This window comes from Ovis aries, chromosome 17 (assembly GCF_016772045.2).
Source record: "Ovis aries strain OAR_USU_Benz2616 breed Rambouillet chromosome 17, ARS-UI_Ramb_v3.0, whole genome shotgun sequence".
Lineage (NCBI taxonomy): Eukaryota > Metazoa > Chordata > Mammalia > Artiodactyla > Bovidae > Ovis > Ovis aries.
Window position 1 is genome coordinate 46,979,606 of NC_056070.1, and position 16,336 is coordinate 46,995,941.

Sequence of the window (16,336 nt, forward strand, 5' to 3'; positions counted from 1 at the left end):
TTATGCCAAGTGTGGATTTTACTTTCTCAATACTTAGAAAAATTCCCTTTGGAGAAAAAACAACATTTTAGCTGCCTTAACTATTTCTGAATTTAGTTCAAATTAAAGCCCTCTGCTATGAGCCTGGAAGCCATTGAAATTTACAAGATATTGACACAGCTTCAGGACTATGGCTTCAGATGGGCTGCAGGAAGAAAGGCAGCTTGCAAATGAAGATTCTTACCCAAAGCCAACAAAATCCAAGTGTTTTATGAGAGTGGTGGCCCTGGAAGGTACACAGGTGCTGCTCTGCCCTGGGGTGAGCAGGGGAGGAGAATGGCCCCAACCCCAGGGCTTGTCACTTCTGATCAAAGTCAGCTCCTGCAGCTCATAATCACCAGCTCCCACCTTTTAAAACAGACACTGATTTATCATCTGTCAGGGTTGATGACTTTGTAGTTCTGCCTAAAATACTGAAAACACTGTTAGAATAGGTTTTCAAGGTGGTTATTTTTAGTGTACATAGTACCTAAAAATGCCACCAATCTCTCCCTTTGAGGACATCTGTTTGAGAGACCACCTGTCATCAGAGACCCTCCTGAGAACATCCTCTCCCATCATCAGGGAAACCCCTGAAGACACCAATTGAAAAGTTCCTTTAGGTGGGGTGGAGGTGGGTGTGTTCCAAGCATAGTTTTTAATGAACCCCTTCCTATAAACTGAAGCCCCCTGAATGCTAGCCTGGTACCAAAAAAAAAAAAAAAGCCTTATAATAACAAAGTGAAACTCGGTGACAGGAAAAGTCCGACTGGGTTTCGGCCGTTGTGCAAGATCTAACGGCATCATCTTCATAGGGGTGGGACTGTTTAAGTCCCCAATTACGACCGCTCACCTCGACAACTGAAACTTATTCTTTGCACATTTCAAACGCATCTCCTTCCCTCCTCCCTCCAGCTTGGCCTTCACACTCTTAATAAAACATTAAAAAACACTCCACACTATGTTGCCGGAGCGTGTTCCACGAGCTTCCCTGAAGTCTGGCGTTTTTCTCCATCTCCATATTACAGCCATCTTCATCCATTTGCGTACAGAGGTGTCCGCGCATGAGGTCTGATTTCCTGGGAAGTTGGCTATGATGTGATTGTGTTCAAAGAAAAAGACAGAGAATATTTTCCACTGCTGCAGAGGCACTGTGCCTGCCTTTTAAACTTGAAAGATCAGCGGGTATTCTGTGGAACCTGAACACGGGTATTGGAAAAAGTGTTTCTCTAAGGGGGAAGAAAAAAAAAAAAACTCATTCTGTTTAAAGATCATTACTCATTAGCATGCTGGGTTCATCTTTTGTGGGGAGGGGAAATAAACATAATAATAACATTTATTGAACTTAGCTCAACGGCAACAGTCTTCGAAACACTTTATACATAAGATTTTATGGAATCCTATCTCCTGGACTGGAGTGAGGGACAGATGGATTAACATATGTTGTTGTTGTTGTTTAGTAGCTAAGTCACGTCTGACTCTGTGACCCCATGAACTACAGCATGCCAGGTACAATACAGAGCTATTAAAACAATTGAGCACCTAGACAGTGACAGCCTAGGGAAGGGGTCCACTATCACCCCCATTTTAAGGATGAAAGTTCCAGCAGCTTGCCCAAGGGAAAGCAACTTCCAAGGGCACTGAGTCAGACTGGGTATCTGGGCACAGTAGGAGCCAGATAATGTTCAATCCTAAACTATATTATAGTTTCATATCTTTCAAGTGTAAGATGCCAATTTGTACTCTGATTTGTTATTCTTTTCTGTATCTCTCTCTCCTTTCTAAGAAAATAATAAGGAAAATAGGATAATATCTATTGCCTCAAGAATACTTCTTGATTTTTGTTTTCTGGTTTTCAGTCTTGGAGCAGCAACTCAGTAGGTGCAGGGATTAAAGAATGCCAGCCTGTGGTGCTCCTGTTCCTGTTGCTTGGCTGGCCCAAGGGTTAAAGAGAAAGAGGCAGTGCCCCAGGGTAAAAGAGGAGGGGTCTCAGGCATTCACCCTCCTAACCACGCCCCTCCCTTATCTCCGTCTGATTCACATATATGGACTCTGGATAAGACTATTGACAACATCTCTTTCAATCCTTCTCTAAAAATGAGGAACTGGAGCCTGAGTGGTTAAGGGGATGCACTCATTTTAGGCACCTTTTGCAGCCTGCTCTGTCCTCCTCCTTCCTCTGTCCCTGGAGAGACTCCCGCCCACCACCACCTGGTTCATCTCTCCTGCAGCTCTGACCATCTCTGGACACCCACCTATGCAACACCCCCATCACAGCCTGCAAACCAACCTTATCCACCTGGAAGGATCAGAGACCCTCAGGCACAAATTGTCTACGCTGCATTCATCTTTCCTTCTCCACCACAGGCCCACGCCGCCCCCTTGTTTATTTCCTCCTGTCTCAGTGATGTTCACCCTGGTCCCCACCTGAGTCAGAAACACGGTCCTCCCTGACCATCCCTTTCCTCTTGCTCCTTCTCTGTGTGAAGTCAAGCCCTGCTGCTTCTCTGTCTACCCCCTTTTCTCATCCCCACTGCTGTGTCCTCAGCTCACCCTGGGGACGATTGCAGAAAGGCAGTTTGTCACACCCTCTGCTCTTCCATTCTCGCACGCTGGCAAAGGGAGCTTTGTACTTTGCCAATGTGATCTTGTGCCTCTTTTGCTTGCAGCAAAGGCATGGACGGCTGCTGTGAAGATGAAATGATCTGGTGCACGCAAAGTCCTCAGAACCACTGAGAGCGGTAGGAGGGCCTAGTGGTCAGAGAGGCAGGCTTGGAGGCACACAGCCAGGGTTCACATTCCGGGCTGCTTGCCTGCTACCCCTGTGGCCTTGGCCAAGTGACTTATCTGTGCTCTAATTTCCTCATCTGATATGGGGGATGAGAATAGCTCCACCAAAATTTGCTGAAGAATTGAATGAATACATGTAAAGTGCTTAGCATAGTAACTGGTATAAAGTGCTATCATTCATTCATTCATTCATTCATTCATCACTTTTTGAACCAGTGGTCCAGGACCTATTAAACTGCCCCGTTCCTATCCCGTGCTCTACTTACTTGCTGTGTGACCCTGGCTGTTCACATAACCTCTCTGTGACTTGGAGTCTTCATCTATTAAGTGGGGCTGATATGAGAACCTACCTGAACTCTCCTGGCAGTTAAAAGAGACAGTCCCTGTCAATCACTCAGCACACAGGAAGTGTTCTGAAAGGTCTGCTACATAGGACTATCACTGTTATTGTTGTATCAGTAGTTACTATTACGACTCTGAGGCCTCCTGCTAGGTGCTGGGCACAGTCTAGGTCCTCACCCATTCATAACTTCTGCTCTAGCCATCAACAGGTCCCTGCAATTTCACCATGCTGTGAAATTATATGTCTTGAATCTTCTGCCTTCTGTGAATTTCAAGAGGCCTCCATGACAGAAAATAGAAATACATGTCACACACACTCCTATTATAGCTATGCCTGTCTTCTCAATCAGGCTGTGAACTTCTCCAAGCCAAAGCCTACTTCTCTGTCTCCCAGACTCTGGCATTTACTAGGTAGTGAGATGTTTGCTTCCCAGGTAGTTCAGTGGTTAAAGAATCTGCCTGCCAATGCAGGAGACTCAGGTTTGATCCCTGGGTCAGGAAGATCCCCTGGAGTAGGAAAGGACAACCCACTTCAGTATTCTTGCCTTGGAAAACCATGGACAGAGGAATCTGGTGGGCTCCTGTCTATGGGGTTACAAAGAGTCAGACACGACTGAGCAACTGAGCACGCAGGCACGCTGATATGTGGATAAGGGAATGAACTAGGGAAGGACTGGACGGATATGGATGGCAGTGTGACCTTGGTCATCACATTCTTTGAGGCTCTTCTAACCAAGATGTCACCCCTCAGATCTGTCACCCAAGACAGGTTTCCATTTTCCTGGAGCTGAGGCCATGGCCTCTGATGCTGAGAAATCTCCAGACAAAGTCAGTCAACATTTCTTTTGGAAATTCTTCATTGAGCTGGAGAATCCAAGGGCTACCAGGATGCTTTGGTTGCTTTCTAACTTTCAGGCCTGGATTCTTCTTCTAAAATTCACCTTCTGTATGAGACCCAGGGTCAGATTTCAGTCCTCGAGAGAGTACGCAGTTTAGTTAGAAATCTCTGCTGCTACTTGTAATTACCACTGGGAGACAGGCACCCCAATGCTCCAAGCCCAAGGAAATGCTAAAACCCGCTGACATTTGTAAACAAACTCACTGTAGTCTAAGGGATAAATTCACACTGAAATACACTCTAAACAACAGCAAAGTCACTCATGGATGCTCTTAAACTTGGTTTTCTTTGGGAACACCGTCTGAAGCCTACACACCTGAACAGGGGCAGACCCAAAACCACTGAATAGTCTAATGATTTTAGAACTGAGTATTTTAAGCTCATACCCAGCTTAGACACTCACCACAGTGCTCCGATAGTTATCTTTCTCGACTTTCCCACGATCTATTCCAGAAATGTCATTTTTATTTTTCCTAAGAGTTACCAAAAGGGAGCAAGGCAAGTATACATACACACGTACATAAATGTCTTTAGTCTTTTCAAGATCTCTTTGGAAACAATCAACAAAAAAGTTTTTACTTGTGGACATATTTTTTAAAAACCTTTTTTTCTTTTTTAATGCACTGAAGGCTATTCTGGATTTTACCTTAAATTACTTAACCTACCTACTTGGTGTTTCTCGAACTTGGTCCCAAATCATCCATGCTCCTCGCTCCTGCATGCTACGTGGAACCCCATCCCACCCCTCACAAAAAAATTATTTAGACCATTGTTCAATTCTAGTATTGTTGATGCAAGGATGGTCTGGGTCGTCAGGCTTCATTTCGAAACACCATTTTCAGGAAACAAGATACCCTGACTGCAGGCTTCTGTCCATCATTAATAAGTGTTAATAAATGCTCAAAATTCTTAAGAGGTCTTGTTCAGTCTGGAGCTTGACATCAGGATGACCCAGGCATGACTGGGTTTGTTCTATCAGATTCCCATAGCAGTTGGTCCAAACTCTGCCCTTGGGTCCTTCTGGTTAGAACCTGAGTTTAGCTGTGCCCCAGACCAGCTTGACTCTCTGACTCACTTCAAATCTTTACAGCTACACAACTCAAGCAGCAAACACCGGAGGAGAAGCAAGCACAATGAAGCACAAAGCTGATTAGCTTCCCCTTAATGACTTACCACCCTTGGCAGATTATTTTATCCTATCCTGATCTACAATCTGTTTTGTAAATGTGTCCAGGTGTTTGTGGGAAACCAGCATACTTTGGATGGTTGTATACTGTTTTCTCTGTATACTCTGACTTCAGCAGGTCAACCGAGCCCTATTTTGATTTAATTCTAATTGGCTGGATCCATTCTCCAGATGCTAGTCTAGGGGCACAAGCCTGTATCCATGCTTAATATCCAAGATGCTGTTTAATGAACTGGGCTAAAACTGGGCGGCCCTTGCATTCTGCCACCCAGAGTCAGAGACAACTTCCAACCATACCCGCTTCCTGCATGTAATTCCTCTGCAGCCTGAAATTAAATCATTCTGCCCACTTTGGAATCTGTCCATTTGCCATTTCACAGAGATAACCAGTGATCTGTAGACAGAAATGCACACTTGGGATTTACATGAAAAGTAAACAGAGGAAGAAGTTTTCTCTGTTCTTCCCACTCACAGAGAAGGGTCCCATCACAACACACAAGGGACCAGCACCAAACTAAAGAACATCTTTTATTTTAAATAAAATAATGGAGCATGAAAAATATCATATATGACAAATAGACACCAGCAAGACCACTCTTTCCTGGCGTCTCCTGGTGAGGAGAATTAACTCCACCATTTGTAGACAGGGTTCTGGGGGCTATTCATGGAAACCATTTGTTTAATAATAGAAAGAGTCAATAAGCCCTTTGGGCACTTTTGAATCATCCCTCTCCCCTCTCCACCCCCCACCCCCACCCTTCTACAAATCAGTCCAAACGTGTATCACATAGGCTTGGTTTCCATTAAAAAGCCACAAACTGTAAAACTGAAAGGGTTCTGAGGGCTGGGCCCCTTAGTTCTTTTGTTAGCATACTTCTTTTGTTGTCTTTACTACAGCAAAGTACTTGTTTCTCTTTTGATTTTTATGGAAAGAGAAAAAGAAATGCTTTGCACATCATTGGCACTGTACCAATATGAGGTTAGATGGAAGTTTCTATCTGGGAGAAAGACCCATTTACGGAGGCTGGAGTCTATTTTAAGGGACTCCACATCCACTGGAGCGTGCTGAGCTGTCAGGCCTTCTCTTTCTTCCCGTTTGCACAGTAGTGGCTGTCTACAAGCAGCCTTCTGAGGGTGGGCCCCTGGGATGGCTAGCCTGCAAGAGATGGCATCTCTCTCTCTCTCTCTTTGCAACTCAGCAGAGGCTCTTTAATTTGCAAAGAAGTTATCTCTTCCCTGATTTGTAAATGGATAGCAAAGCCAACTCAAACATACAGATGTATATTTATGGAAGGTTCTAAACAAAAGTTTTCTTCTGGGGGCCTGAATCAACTATGCTACCACAAATTAGTTACACAAGAGGCTATTTAACTGGGAGGGCTCTCCTACACGGAAAACAAAAACAAAAACCATATCCTTTAAGTACATTTGGACTTTCAGTGTATCACAGCATCCTGAATTTCAGAGTAAAAACTTTTTATTTTTGTTTTTTATTTTTAACTTTTATTAAAAAAAAAAAAAAAAAAAAAAACAAGCAAACAACCAACGGAGAAAAGCACCATGTTTTGGCTCTGACAGCCACTGAATCCTCTCTGGGAAAGTCTTCCAATCCTGCCATCCCTCCAAGCCCCATTTACACACAGGTGGGAGGCTGCGCAGGGATTTCATATTTCCCCAGATGGGTTTTGGGGGGATGCTGGGCTTTTTTGTAAATTCCACTGCTGGTGATCACGCTGGCCGGTTTTCTCCGGCTCTTTTTCTTGAACCTGCGGCTGCAAACGTTCTGCCAGGACTGCAGAGTCTTAGATGTCCAGACCCACATGCCACTGGTGATGCCCACCACCAGCAGCATGAAAATCTTCACCATGAAGATCTCCACCGCGGGAATGGAGGTGGCCATCAGACAGTCCAGGTTTTTAGTCTGGTTGTTCATTTTGCACTTGTGCTGCGTGGCCAGGATTTTCCAGTACTCCACGTTGAGGCGTTCATAAAAGTAGCAGGCAATCACACAAGTGGCCGGCACCGTGTAGAGCACGGAGAAGACCCCAATCCGCACCATGAGCTTCTCGAGCTTGTCCGTGTTCTCCCCACCCGTTTTCATCACCCTCCGGATGTGGAAAAGGGCCACGAAGCCGGAGAGAATAAAGGAAGTGCCGATGATGAGGTAACAGGCCAAGGGGATGAGCACGAAGCCGGTGAGAGCGTTGATGTCCATATTGCCCACATAGCAGACGCCGGTCAGCTCGTCCCCCGCGACCCGGCGCATCACCAGGATCAGGATGGTCTTCACGGCCGGAATGGCCCAGGCGGCCAGATGGAAGTAGCTGCTGTTGGCCTCGATAGCCTCGTGGCCCCACTTCTTGCCCGCGGCCAGGAACCAGGTGAGGGTGAGAATCACCCACCACAGGGAGCTGGCCATGCCGAAGTAGTAAAGGACCAGGAAGACCAGGGTGCAGCCCGTGCTCTCCAGGCCCTCCTGGATGACATAGAGCTGTCCGCTGTCCCGGTCGCAGGCGATGCTCTCGGCGCCCGCAAAGAGGCGGATGATGTAGCCCACCGAGTAGACGCAGTAGCACATGGACAGGAAGATGATGGGGCGCTCGGGGTACCGGAAGCGCGCTGGGTCGATAAGGAAGGTGAGCACGGTGAAGGCGCTGGAGAAGAAGCAGAGCACCGACCAGACAGCCAGCCAGACCACCGCGAAGCGCTTGTCGTCGCGGCTCCAATACACGTCCACACCGGGCGTGCAGAGCGGCGCGCACGACGCACTCTTCTCCACGTGGTGAAACTTGCCCGGGTTGTCGCAGCCGGCTCGCCCCGGCCCCCCATCCTTCAGCTGGTGCTCCTGCGCGCTGTGGGGTCGCTGCGGCCTGAAGAGCGGCGGGAACATGCCCGAGCCCCGCGCGGGCTCGTCCGAACCGTTGTTGGGCGCCTCCATGCACAGGTAATTGGGGTCGTTCTTATTGGGGAGTTTGCTGCAGTCCAGGGAGTCGGGCCACTTGAAGTTGAACTGCTCCATGATCGGGGAGCACTTCAGCCGGGCCTGCTCACACATGACCCGGCAGGCGGGGATGGGGGTGGAGACTTGCTCGGTGCACATGGGCGCGTACAGCGAGCACAGAAAGAAGCGGAGGTGGCCGTGGCAACCGTACTCCACCAGCGGCGCGAACTCGTGCAGCTGGATGGCGGCCTCGCGCTGATTCTCATGGCCCATCAGGTTGGGCATGCGGGTCATGTTGTAGCCAATGTCCTTGCACATCGGGATTTCGATGGGCTGGCACTTGCCGTCGCCCGGCCGCTCCATGTCCATGGAGCTGATGGCAGCGCACGAGCCCATCACCTGCAGAACTAGCCACAGGCGGGGGCCCGGACGCTGCATGGTGGCGTCGGAGGTGCCCCGGCGGGGAGATCCGCCGCCCTCAGAGCAGCCGCTCCCAGGCTCCGGCTGCCGGCCCCGGCTCCTCGTCCCCGCTCCGGCCCCCGCCCATGCCCGCCCTGCTCAGCCCAGCCCCGCCCGAGCGGTGCGCACAGCGCCCCCCGGCCCCGCTCTCCGCGCCCGCCTCCGCCGAGGTGGAGCCGCTGAAGAGAGGAGCAAAGTTTGCGAACAATACCAGGAAGCGAGAGGAGCCCCGCAGCTCTCGGCGCGCGACTCGGCGCGGGCTGCAACTCACGGCCGCCGCCGCCGCAAACTTTGGCTTCTCGTGGGAGCAAGCGGAGAGGGCGGGCGGCGCGGCGCACCGGGGCCGGCGACTCGCGGCGGCTCCGCCCTCCCCGCGCCGGCCTCGGCCCGGCTCGGCCCGCAGCCGTTCGGAGTCCGGTCCCGGGCTGAGCAATCTCACAAACAGGCAAAGTGGGAAAAAGCCAAGCGCTGACAGGCCCCGCCCCCGGGCCGCGCGCCCCGCCCCGCCGCTGCTTTGCATGAGAAAGCGCAGCGCCCGGCCCCCAGATCTCGCCGCCGCCCCGGCCCCGGGCCCCGCGTCGCCGCCCTCTCGTGCGTCCCGCCCGCTGCTCCTTCGCCTTCTGCGCCAGCCTCCAACTTTGCCTCTCGTCGCCTCCCCGCCTGCGCTCCCTTTCTCGGGGCGTCCCCGGCCTCGTCCTCCGCAGCCCAAGGGCGCCGGGGTTACTGGAAGTTCGGAGACAGGCCGGAGGAAGGGGTGGGCTGGTCCAAGTCAGGCTAGGGGCTTATCTCCTCTGATTTTTATGGTGGGTCCCGGGCCGAGGGAGCTTTCAAAGCGAGGTGGGATTTGCGTTTTATGGCCTCGGCCATAAAGTGGCCCCTTAGCTTGTAAAGCTGCCCGCACCTTCCCGAGGCTGCGGAGTTACCAGGCCTGCGTCAGGGCTCCGGCTCCGGGGAGGGGGGTCTCTTTGAAATTTCAAAGAGAAGCGCTAAGGGCAGGGGGAGGGGCTCTGGGAATCTAGATTTTAGGGCCGCTGCTCCGAGGTCTCCGCGGAGAAGACGGGGAGGAGGAAGGGCGGGCAGCTTCCTGGGACTCTGAGGTTCCCCCCCCCCCCCGCCAACCCCCGGCCTCGGGAAGCCGGGGGCTTGGTTTGTAGAAGGGTGACCCCCCGCCCCCACCAGAGCCGCTGAGTTGAGGGGCCTCGCTCCAGGCAGGCCTGGTAATTTCTTCTAGGCGGCTGAGTTTATTTATTATAGGAAGTCATTCGCTCGTCGGGTATTTATATTATTTGGCGAGTGATTTGCCCGGCCTGCTCTCTCCTTGACTGCGGACCCGCGGGATGCTGTGGAGTTGGTGGGAGGGCGCTGACTCAGCTCTTTCCGAGGGTCCCCAACTCCCCGGGAAAGGGGAGACGCCCATGCCTCGCTCAGTTTCCTTAAAAAGTGGGGAAGGAGTGTCCCAGCCCAGTGCCCTTAGAGCACGCCCTTCGAATGGGGGCGAGTTCGGGACAGTCACTTAGGCCACACACACCCGCACCTGGGCGGGCGCGGTGGGCGCGGACGCCCACGCCCCACTTCCAAAGAAGCGCTTCACCTGGCTTCCCGTATTAACCCTTCAGTAAGCAGTACCCCTCGGAGGTGGCCGGGTCTCTCTCCTCTTAGACGCCCTCGAGGTCGGGATCTTTGAAAGTTTCCCGGAAACTCCCAGGACCACGCATAGAGGGGTCCGTCGGAGGACTTAACCGAGCCGGAGTAGAGGTCAGAGAAGCCGGCCCCGTGCGCAGGGGTCTCCTTGTTCTTCCTCCCTTTCTGAGGTTAGCACTCTGGAGGGATGTGCGGTTCGCAGAGACATCCCTGCCGGTCGGTGCTGCTCACTCCACTCCCACAGCACCCCTCCCCCGCCCCCGCCCAGCTTTGCAGGAGCGGCTGGCGCTGCGGGTTTCCCGGTTATTTCTAGGAAGCGCCCAGAAAGGAGATGCTCCTGCCAGTCGCTCGTCCCCTGGGAAGCTTTTTGTCAGCGGTGGCAGAAGTGGGGCGCTTCCTCTGAAAAGGCTTTTTTAGAATATTGGCTTTTGTTTGAAACAAGTCGTATGATTCTACATCTAATAAGAAACTTGGGAGAACTCTAAACCTAAAACATACCCACTTATTATATCCATCCATCCATTCAGCAAACAGAGAAGAACGAGGCTGGGAATTTGCACCCGGCACTGAATTAGTGTCCCTGGATCTCCCTGTGAGGTGTGAGGAGGTGGGGGGTGAGGTAGAAAGAGGGGAAAAAAGTGGGGGGGATAGGGTCGAGGTAAATAAACGCTAATGCAGTCAGAACAAGCTGCCTTCAGCTGGATTGTTTCTCCGAGATGCTTTTTTTAAAGGCTGTCATTTTCCTTAAGATAGTTGTGTTTGTGTGTGTGTGTGTGCTTTTTAAAAAATCTAGTGAGCTATTCTCCTAACCTTTTCATTGAAAAGATTTCAGAATTTTTCTTGCCAGTTTCCTGCCTTGGAGATCATTTTCCTTCTTTTTCCTTCCCTCGGACACTCTGAAAATAGACATGGGGAAGAGTCACTGACAGTGCCAAATACCAAGAGCCAGGGGTGTGAGCTATTTGAGAAACCATCTCCTAATTGATCTTTTATGTGCTGTTTTAATTCAGCCATGTTCAGACCCATTATTTTCGCTATAACCACTTCAGATTGCTTTCTTCTCTCCTTTTTTTAGAAGAAAAAAAAATTCTGCAGAAGTGCTTCTCTCTGCCCAGCTGAGATGGAAACCAACAAATAGACATTATGATCGAAAAATGAGGGCTCTGAGAAATCACCAACTGCAAGATAACTCTGTAACTAATAAATGAAAAGGCCCTTTTGATGGCTCCAGCTGAAAAGATATTTTATTTTATTTTTTTTTCCTGTGTGTGGGATTTGAGATGTGTGATTCTAAGGAGCGGCGGGGTTCCCTGCTGCTCAGCTCTGGCTGGCAACTGGCCCCCCTCTGGCAAATGTTATGGAGAATTGGGAGGAATTTTATGGCTGTCTCTCCCCTCAGCTCTTTTTTCTTTTGTCTTCTTTGAAGAATGACTTTAGACATTTTATTTACATATTTAACCATGGATGAAAGGGGGAAAAGAAAGCATTTGGGGCTGTCGTGGGAATGGTGATATGTTTAAATTAATGGAAATCTTATTAGGCCTCTAAAATTTTGAGCAAAGGTTTTTAATGAAACTTTATAATTAAACATGATTTCAAATAACATGCAAGGACAAGGAATATATATGTATATGTTTTATACACCAACTATCTAAAAATATATGTATATGGGAGAGACACTCTTAAACATTAACTACCTTCAAATTCTTGCAAATGTTTGCCCAGGAAAAGAATAAGGTTTTTGAACAGGAACATGATTTCAGCAGTCAGGCAGTATTTTGACCGAGAGTTAAGTATTTCTGGATGGAAGGAGATTGAGAGAGAGGCAGAGTTTTATCACCTAGCAAATTACAAAGTCAAAAAGAACTTAAGAATATTGCTAAAAATCAAAGTTGTATTTCCTCTTAAGATGTTATAGTCAGTGGAAATGATGAGCAGTGTGTGAGATGTTCTGAAATGAGATTCAAGAAAACCCACAGTAATCTCTTTAAGATAACAAGTACTGACTCTTTCAACAGTAGAGAAAAATTAAACCGTAGACTTAGCACGTTACAAGCTAATTACAAGAGTAAACTTGTAGACTATCAGCACAGCTTAGGAAAAGAAAGAGAAGCGTGTTGTAGGGTTGAAGGTAGAAAGTGGTTCAGGTGATCTGTTTTTCTAGGAACTCTGGCTTGGAGCATCTCTCTCAGCACAGTGGCGTTTGATGATCAGGTAAAATGAGTCTGATGTTTCTTTTATCCTCTATTATCATCAATATTTGTATTTCATCAGCACTTTTCCGATTCTCCTTTCAAGTAAGAATGCGATGCTAATAATGGTCTGACATGTAGAGGGATCTCTGATACCAAAACGTGCCTTTTCCCCTGATTTCATCTTGGGTTATGTTTGTGCAGAAGCTTATTATGAGATTTAGGAGGGGGGAAAAAAAAAAAAACAGGCACTGAGAATTCTGTTTTCTAAGCAAGCAGGCGTGCTCTTTCCCCCCACCCCCACCCCACATTATTCTCCTAGGAGAAAATACCTTTGGTCATCCGAAGGGATACTTACTAAAGAAAACACACAGCGTGTACCACCCCAGAAGCCACACAAGCTGCGGCAAATTCACCGGCCACAAAGTTTTTCATTCCACCTAAAAACACTCGACGGAGGATGTTGGGGTGGGGGCGGGGCGGCAAGAAACAAACAGAAGAGCATCCACATCATAAAACGGATGACTGGAGGGTCCTCTGTTGCTCCAATACAATTTAGGCAGCGATTTTAAGGCCACTTCCCTTGAAATGTGGTTTGAAATATTACCAAAGGTTCCACAGGGTGCATTAGTGTGAATTGCAAATCACAGCCTGTCTCTAATCCCCCTTTCAAGGCCCGGCTTTGGATCACTGGCGTCTACGCGGCTCCCCACTGCTTCTGGCGCTGGAGGGACCATTCAAGGGGACAGCTTACCCCTCTATTCCCACACTCCAAAAAACAACACTGCAGACAGACACCCTCCAACTAAATTAGATTAAACTCCTTCTCCTCCACATGGCATTAGCCTTTTCACTGCCCAAGATTCATTATTCAGTGCCTCCTAATTTAAAGATACAGTATTTCTTTTTCATCTCAACAGAGACAGGCAAGAGCGACACACACACTGAAAGAGGGGACAAAGCCCGCCTTCCATGTAAGTGCTTCCAAATTACGAGGACATTATCTGTTTAAAATATAGGAAAGGCTTAGCACATGTCTGCTGTAAAATACAAACAAATTGACCCTTTGCCTCTGACAGAACTGGCCCCTGTCAAAAGTACTTAAACCTGTAATTCTGTAAGGAGCTGCTTTGAGGGGGGAGGAAGGGGGAAGAAGTCTACGGAAAGAAAAATCACAGCATTCCAGAAAAATGAAACAAAAGAGCATTCTTGTATGTGTGCGTGCATGCGTGTGTTGGGGAGGGGATGTGTTTTATTTTGTTTGGCATTTATATTCCAAACAGCTTTAAGAAACAGTGTTTTGGAAATGAATGCACGACGTTCGAGCTCAAACTTCATTTTTGGACATAATTACTTTACTTCTTTTTCCCTCTCCCTTGGCTGTTTGGTATATATTGATTTAATTACTCACCTTCCCATCTGTTTCCTTTCTGCTTTGCACCTCCACCCTGGGACCCTTTCACTGCGCCTGTCTGGAGGAGGGATGCTAAGAAAGAGGTCAGCTCCGACCCCGCCCCACCCCAGGCTGCTGCCCCAGCACAGGTGAGGGAGGCAGATAAGATGAGGAAACCTTCCCTTCAGGGACAAAGCAGGGGCACTCAGAAGCCTGGTCCTGCCTTTAAAAAAGGGGAAAAGAGCCAGCCTCCTGATTTCGCCCTGACATCGGCTGAATCTGAAACCACTTGGCCCAAATCGTGGGTACCCCTAACTTGTGGTGGTGACTGTGTAAGATCGGAGTCTGAATCCCTACCCGCAAGTTGTAGCCCGGCGACCCAGGGAGAATTCCTTCCTGTCATCATGCCTCAGTTTTCTCACCTGAAAAATGGGCACCGGTGGGGTTGCAACCTCACAGGGCATGGGGAGGATGCTGCTATAATACACCAGGAGGCTTTTAGAGCTATGTCAACAAGCGCTGGGTTCACAGCGGCTGTCACAATGATGGCAAGAGAGCCGCAATGGAAGGCAAGAACACCATCAAGGATACAACAGGGCGTAACATTTGTGAACAGGGGGTGGGGGCCATGACATGTTGTGTCAGAACTAAAATAATACAAGCCAACAATCGTATGTCAATTAATGCTAGGTCTTCCCAGGGGACTCAGTGGTAAAGAATCCACCTGCCAATGCAGGAGACACGGGTTCGATCCCTGGGTTGGGAAGTTCCCCTGGAGGAGGAAATGGCAACCAGCTCCAATATTCTTGCCTGGGAAATCCCATGGACAGAGGAGCCTGGCGGGCTACAGTCTATGGGGTCACAAAAGAGTTGGACACAACTCAGCGACTAAACGCAATGAAGTGCTAATAAGAGTGGAAACGGAGCGTTTGACCCATGCCAGGCGCTGTTCTAAGCCTTTTATGTGAAATGACTCATGTAACCCCATAAAGCAAGTTGTAGGAAGATTCCCATTTTTAAGAGGAGAAACTGAAGTGTGGGAGTCTAAGAGTAACTTGCCAAGGCCACGTGGCAGATGAGGGACAAAGTCAGGATTTAAAACCAGGCAGCGGGCTCTGTACTCTCTCCACTGCCCTTTCTGCCTCTGGTGCACAGAAACTCAGGACTCTCAGAAAAGGCCCTGTTTAGGTATCATGTCAGTGCCCAGTAAAAGGATAAAGGCCTGGTTTATGGCCTTTTTCCTTTCCTCCTGAATTGGAAGGCATTGGCCACTTTCTTATCATCTTGATGTTCCGCTTTCTTGCGTTTGAAGGGATTCTTTAGGGTCACAAACAGTGAAGAAAAAGTGGAGGAAATACCACGTGGGAGGTTCCTGGGTTGATTTACCCCTGTCTTCAGCTGTGTGACCTCAGGCAAGTTACTTAACCTCTCTGAACTTTGTTATAAAATGAGAATAATACCAACACCTCCTTTATATGATCTGGGATAGGATTAAGTGAGGCAACTCATAAAGTACTTCAAACAGTGTCCGGCACTGGGATTAGCCGGTGTATAAACTCTCTGGTCAGTTGCCTTTTGACTTTCTTTGTTAAATTCTTCTTTTGTTCTCACCGGTTCGAAGGCAAGATGGTTTGCCAATAGCATCCATTATGAGCATCCTTCACTTACGAGGATTTTGCTTTCCAGAGTGAACTGCTAACACTCATAGCTTCCTGCTTCTTTCTTGAATTTAGCCAGGAATAAGCAGCTGACAAGTTGGAAGCAACGATGGGGGTGGGCCTGGTGACACAGCTGCGGAGTCCCTCCTCCCCCTGGAAGCACCTTCAGCTGCTGCAGATCTCTTTCCAGGATGGCTGATTTTCCTTTCCCTCCAGCCTAGATCTGAAACTCAGTGATGAATTTCTGCTGCTTTCAGAAACAGTTCAAGTTTCCCTTGTGTATTTCGCTGCAAGAAAAGAAACTCATTCAGATCACCTGCTCTGTTCTCCTCCTTGTAAATGACAATTCAAATGCAAAATCCCATTTTTCTCTAAGGTCCAGAATAGGGTAGAGAAGATACTTTTTCTGTCCCTGCATACATTTCAACACCCCCCCCCCTTTTTTCCCTCTAAAATAACACTTGGGAAGTTCTTTGTGCCTGTTCTCGTAGCTGAGAATGGTGACTTGAAGAATAAAGATTCTCTGTTCTGATAGTGTCTGTCTGCTGGTTGGTCTGTCTCCCTTTCTCTCTCTTCTTCTGTCTAATATACATGTATTATATATGTAATCTAATTGTATAATATTAATATACATACATAAATCCATATACATATTCAAAATCTAATATTTTTGAAGAGATATTTAAATTATTTTAACTTTTTATTTTATACTGATCAAAATCTAATTTTGAAGCTGAATTTCCAAACTCGATCCTCTCTGCAGCTCCAGAACCAAGAACCAAGCCTGATACATGTTTCTTCAATAATTCTAAGGGTGA

The 16,336-nt window shown here is 48.4% G+C and overlaps 2 protein-coding genes across 2 annotated transcripts; one reads left to right on the forward strand and one right to left on the reverse strand.

Annotated features, from left to right (window-relative positions):
- Window positions 1-4,491: 4,491 nt before the first annotated feature.
- Window positions 4,492-9,073, reverse strand: FZD10 (frizzled class receptor 10). The gene has a single exon (XM_027956398.2). The coding sequence runs from the start codon at window positions 8,611-8,613 to the stop codon at window positions 6,868-6,870; it is 1,746 nt and encodes a 581-aa protein (XP_027812199.1). The 5' UTR covers window positions 8,614-9,073; the 3' UTR covers window positions 4,492-6,867.
- Window positions 8,602-16,050, forward strand: LOC132657994 (basic proline-rich protein-like). The gene is made up of 2 exons (XM_060400747.1): window positions 8,602-9,437; window positions 11,351-16,050. The coding sequence occupies exons 1-2, from the start codon at window positions 8,721-8,723 to the stop codon at window positions 11,411-11,413; spliced, it is 780 nt and encodes a 259-aa protein (XP_060256730.1). The 5' UTR covers window positions 8,602-8,720; the 3' UTR covers window positions 11,414-16,050.
- Window positions 16,051-16,336: the final 286 nt, after the last annotated feature.

What these genes read in the sequence shown, in the direction of transcription:
- FZD10 (XM_027956398.2), bottom strand. Translation starts at nt 8,613, where the DNA reads ATGCAGCGTCCGGGCCCCCGCCTGTGGCTAGTTCTGCAGGTGATGGGC.
- LOC132657994 (XM_060400747.1), top strand. Translation starts at nt 8,721, where the DNA reads ATGCCCGCCCTGCTCAGCCCAGCCCCGCCCGAGCGGTGCGCACAGCGC. An exon ending in TATCTCCTCTGATTTTTATG is followed by an intron (nt 9,438 to 11,350) that starts GTGGGTCCCGGG and finishes TCCTTTTTTTAG; the next exon opens with AAGAAAAAAAAATTCTGCAG.